General features: G+C 35.2%; 1 protein-coding gene across 1 annotated transcript; it reads right to left on the reverse strand.

The window, feature by feature from the left end:
* LOC113709574 (kxDL motif-containing protein LO9-177-like) lies at positions 1 to 5,162 on the reverse strand. The gene is made up of 3 exons (XM_027232372.2): positions 4,978 to 5,162; positions 3,965 to 4,117; positions 1 to 308 (listed from the first exon to the last, which is right to left on the reverse strand). Exons 1-3 carry the CDS (start codon positions 5,103 to 5,105, stop codon positions 206 to 208), a joined length of 384 nt encoding a protein of 127 aa, XP_027088173.1. The 5' UTR covers positions 5,106 to 5,162; the 3' UTR covers positions 1 to 205.
* Positions 5,163 to 5,372: the final 210 nt, after the last annotated feature.

Here is a 5,372-nt window from a genome sequence, read left to right on the forward strand (position 1 = left end):
TTAGACAGTAAATTGTGGTGACATATAGAATGCTATTGCAAAGTGAATCACATTATGTAGTCATCTAAAAGAAAGAAAAGATACATGATATAGATATGCCACTAATTTACATGAACTCAACATGGTCAGTCTTTCCTGAAGCGCCCTGCCATAAGAAAGAATGTGAGACAAATGAAAAAGCAAGAAAGCTTGCTCAGACCAAAGTTTACTGAGGAAGTTCAAGGTCTGGTCTTCTATCAAGTTCTTCTATTGTTGAATCATCTGGAAATGCATCAGGATAGGTAGCCAAGATCTTCGCTTTCATGCTCCTAATATTTAGAAACAACAACGAAAGAATGAATTTATGATCAAGACAAGGGATGCAGCGAAGAGGTCACAAGAAGATTAACTACTTCAACATGTCAGCAACGAAAAAAGTTGGCAAGAATGTTATGCAGCTTCTTCACAAAAGCATACCACTATGAGGCGCAGCAATGGAAAATATTGAAAATTCTTTCAAAATGATGTAGCATTACAAGAAAAGAGCAGGAAAACCAAATCTTACCTCAAATTTGTTACCTTGTTTCTTTTTCCCATTTATGTTGGCACAATAAAAGCAGAGGAAATATTTCTATTAGAAACCGGTTACCAGATTGCAACTCCTATTCACTGTTCAAGAGCCTTTCTCTAAGTCTCAATCATTAAACTTCTTACATTCAACTTCTTACACCATACCTATATAAGCTTGGTTTAACAGAACAACGGTTTTTATGCGGCCATACTTGCAATGGAGTTGAAACTGCAGCCTATTAAAGCATGAGAATGGTCCTTTCCCAGCTTTTTGGGTATTACTCCTTCCTTGCATTTCAGTAGAATTCTGCATTCTTTTAGCTTGGAGATGTCTGTCACAAGATATTTGAAACTTCATACCATCCTTGTTGTATCAGGAAAGGGATGGTTAAACACACAGTACCCTTGATTCTTTGGGTACATCAAAACAGCCTAGCCACCCTACTGGAGTATCACATTAGAATGGCCAATCCCCTCTGAATGTCCTACAATCGACCTAGTACTGGAAAATTCTTTTAACGCAAAACTTTTCTCAATTCTTCCTCACAGAACTTGGTACCATAATACTACCAAATATTTGATTTCTAGGCATTTTCCTCTCTGTTCTATTGACAAGGCAAATCATGCTTGTGTTTGTAAAAGCATGTGCTTGCACATATCATATTTAGTTTCAGAAGCTTTTCTTCCAACATCTGCCACATTATTTTGGCGAGTAAACTTTATTCTTTCTACACAAAACTTCTCCACATAGATGCATATATTGTGATTCTCATAAACGTTTCAAACTATATTACTACAATTGTAGTCAATAATTATAACTAAATTAGAATGTTACGGTACCTAACCGGACACGATTCTACTATAATTCTGCATCATAGAGTGTTTTACACTCAGCTTAATTTACTATACTAAAATACACACATCGCTTATAAGAAGCTCCTCCCCCTCTTTTGATGATCACTTCATCCTTTCTTTAAAGCTAGTAAGTAAACATCTGTTCAAATTCTTCAACAATTTCTCAGTCAAGAAATTTTCAATTTTTAGAGATCTTCTTTCCCTGAAGAAAATTTTTCATTTGTAACCACCAAATACTAGGAACCAGATAGCTACATGCTATGATTAATTCCTAGAAAGATAGACCATTGAAGTAAAATAACCATCTGCGAACCCAGAAAAAAGAACACCAAGTCTCATGTAAACTAGTTTTGATATTTTACATTCGACATAACTTTCCCCCATTTAAGCACATTTCATGAGTTTTGCTTTCCAATTTCTGACTTTCCTGGTAAAAGCGAGTTACAAATTAATACAACTCATTTTAGAAAAACAGGTAGATAAAGGGGAAAGAAATCTAAAGACCTCTAATTTAGACTGGTCCTTAATGCAGCACTTGCTCCTTTAAGTACTTTCCAGACAATCTAAAGTGCATAGTCTGCCTAAGAAAATAAGACATTAACACATTAAAACAAACTTCCAATAATAGCTATACAATATCTCCTTAGAGGTCAAGTTACTTAGATCCTCAAACCATGTCTAATAGTGGAAATGTACCTCTAACAATCAACACTGGAAAGAATGTACGAGTAGAGGGTGAAATTTCTTGAAACATGTTTATATCTGGACTAATACATCCCAAGCCCATAATCTGCAATGGAAGTTCGAAACCATTAGGATTCATGTATCTGTCCAAAAGAGGATATTTAGGATTAGTGCTGGAGAACTCAAAGGCTGTCCAATTATGGTTGTCTATCTGCACTTAACCAGGAGATGAACCAAGATGTCATAAATTCTCCTCCATGTAGATGAACTTCAATCTAGATCCACCAGATGGAAAAAAATATACAATGAAGAGAATGATCTACTTTCAACTTCTGCTTCCTAGACTAGAATGATTGAATCTAGACCATAAATGGTTACTGTGACTTGCTGAGAATATAGGGTGGGGGGAAGACGAGTGGTCACTGGTCCTAGATTGTAGGCTTTGTATTCTTTTTGCTTACCAAAATCCCAATGCATGTATTTATGTCTTGCCCTCTCCTCCTCCCCCTCAGTGGACACTGCCAAGTCTGGATCCCTTAAAATTTTATAACTAGCTATCAGATATCCAGAAATAGCTAATCTTACATGCAGTTGCAATTTAATTCATTATTCAATGCTACCAAGTTGCACCTCTTTAAAAGGATTCATAATTTAACTTTTAAATTCACTCTAAACTTTAGATATTATGCATAATGTTACAGATCAATTCAAAATAACTTGTTCTGAATATATTTCTGTGCTGGAAAAAATTTATTTTGGATTCTTCAGTCTTTTTCTCCAAAACTCTTCAAGGTCTTGCTCCAACTTTAGTCATTCTTTTTCTGATGAATCTCTCTGAAAATACATTTAAGCTGGAATAGTACATTCCTGATATCTCAAAGACACCTGTACTTGTACACATTTTGAGTCCATCCAGTAAAAATCCTAAAATTTCAGAAAGTCATTCAACATAACCATTGCCATGTTCTAAAGTTTGAATTCGACTTATTTGTCATTTCTATGAGCTGATATTGGCTTTGTAACTCAGCCTTTGGCCTCTAAAGATTTTTAAAATAAATCATACAGAATTGAAACATAAATATAAAGTTTACATTCAGAATAACAAGACCAGTTTTCCTAGTGTTATAAGTCATCTTACAGATCATTGTAGGAGCAAAATTAGAGCTCCAGCGGAGGACACTAACAGAGTCATCATCAAGATTACTATATCGGTCAAGTCATGATGTAAAATGAAAATTGGCATTTCATAACTCATACATTCAAATCATATACATGCTAATATATTTTCCAGAAACTCTTGTTTCAGCAGGTTGAGCTAGTATCCATAACTAAAAGGTTTCATTTGGGAATCTACCAACAGAAGCAGAAGAATTATGGCCGGTACCAACAGAAGCCAGAATAATTGTGGACACATTCCGCAATTAGAAACTAACATGATTTAATTGTTCTTCTCTCATGAGACATCCAATATCCATTAATCCTTACTTGTCTGGAGTCCAAACCTAGTTAAAAATTCATTTGCAAAATTTTTCCTCTCTCTCTCTCTCTCTCTCTCTATCTTTTCCTCCTTTTCCTGCTCTTTTTCTGCATGAAAAATGATTTTCTGTAGTCCCCATTATAACAGGGCTACTATTTGTGAGATAAATGAATTGGTAAAGTTCCCCACAGATCTTAAACTAGATATATTTCCAGAAAGGAAACTACTCCAAGATATGTCTGACTTATGGATGCATTCCACTTAGGTTACAATTCAATCAAAATAAAGGTTAACTGAAGCAGAAAGTCCTGCATCAACAACACTACAATGCACATGATCTACATATTATCTAGTCATATGATATACTGCCATGAAAAAGAAAAAAGTTAGCGAGAATACCTTAACTTTTGAAATATGTAATCGAGGTCTGACTTCATTGATTTTAGGAGACGTGTATTCCTAGAGAAATCAGCTGAGACCTCTGCAAAGCAATGCTCTGAATACTCATTAAAATGTGAAAGAACCGCATTGCTGTCCTGTAGTCGTCCCAATCTGTCAGTTTACAGCACAAAAGCAAAGGAAATGAGAAACACAAATGGCACAGAAAAACAATTAGGCCGCCAAAGCAAGGACCATCAACAAACTCCAATTGGTGGATGGACAATTGAAATAAATCAAAAAACTATTGCATGCCTTTTAGAATGAAAAATCATTAGAAAGATGAATATCACAAAAAAAAACATATAAGAAGAAGCCCGCAGCTTTTTCATGTATAAGAAGGAAAAAGGAATTTTTTTTTCATTTTAAACTAGCAGATATTCCCTGTTCATTCACCTCTTCATCTATAACAATTGGATCACAGGGATAAAAGCTCTTCCAGCAATTCAGACGCATTAGCTTCAGATACAAGCCATCACACATAAATAAATCCTGTCTTAGTGCAAAGAATAGTCCATCTCACAAAGTAACTAAATATGAATCACTTGGGAAGTCAATAACCTTGCCCCACTGCCAACTGCTTGAGCATAAGTTCTCATAATAAAACCTTGCCTTACCTCTAACACCCTAACATTCTTCTAGTCATAAAATTGCAGCATAATCAATTCACTCTATTTGAAAAATCTTTAGCCTAAAAATTCAACATGAATTCCTACTTCAGGAAGATAATAATCACAGTATGCATAAAATTTTCATAAACAAAAATGGACATAAACATATTCAATCATAGGGGTAGCAACCATGATTCATCTATATTACTCAAAACCCAGATTACAAAAAAAAATTGAATTCAAGAACCCAGTAATCTTTTTATCCATTTGACTCAAATAAGACTATATAAGAATCTGCATAAAGCATAAACCAAAGCAACTATGTCTGAACACACGAGAGGGAGGGAGGGAGTATATACATACATGAGGTGCTGTAATTGCCTGATGGAATCCAAATCCTCAGAATTGACAAGGGTTTTGAATTCTCTGGAGATATCTTCTGCTGCTGCTTTGATTGATTCTTTCTCCGCTGGCTCCATTTGATCTTTCATCTAGTGTGTCAATGTGTGAGAAAGAAAGAAGTCTGACCGATGGAAATCGTGTTAGTTTTCCGTTACAAGAGCAATGGACTCGTGGGTTTAGAATTATCAGATTGGGCTAAACTACTGGAGAAAATGCTCCCCTTTTTCTCTATGAATTTGTGGGCCTACAGGATTGAAGATATTGGGTTGTCGAAGATAAATTATTAGCAAACATGTCATAAATTCTACAAGAGGAGTACAAATAGGACCTATCTGTATACATGGTCCAGGCCCAAA

The sequence above is a fragment of the Coffea arabica genome, chromosome 9e (assembly GCF_036785885.1).
Source record: "Coffea arabica cultivar ET-39 chromosome 9e, Coffea Arabica ET-39 HiFi, whole genome shotgun sequence".
Lineage (NCBI taxonomy): Eukaryota > Viridiplantae > Streptophyta > Magnoliopsida > Gentianales > Rubiaceae > Coffea > Coffea arabica.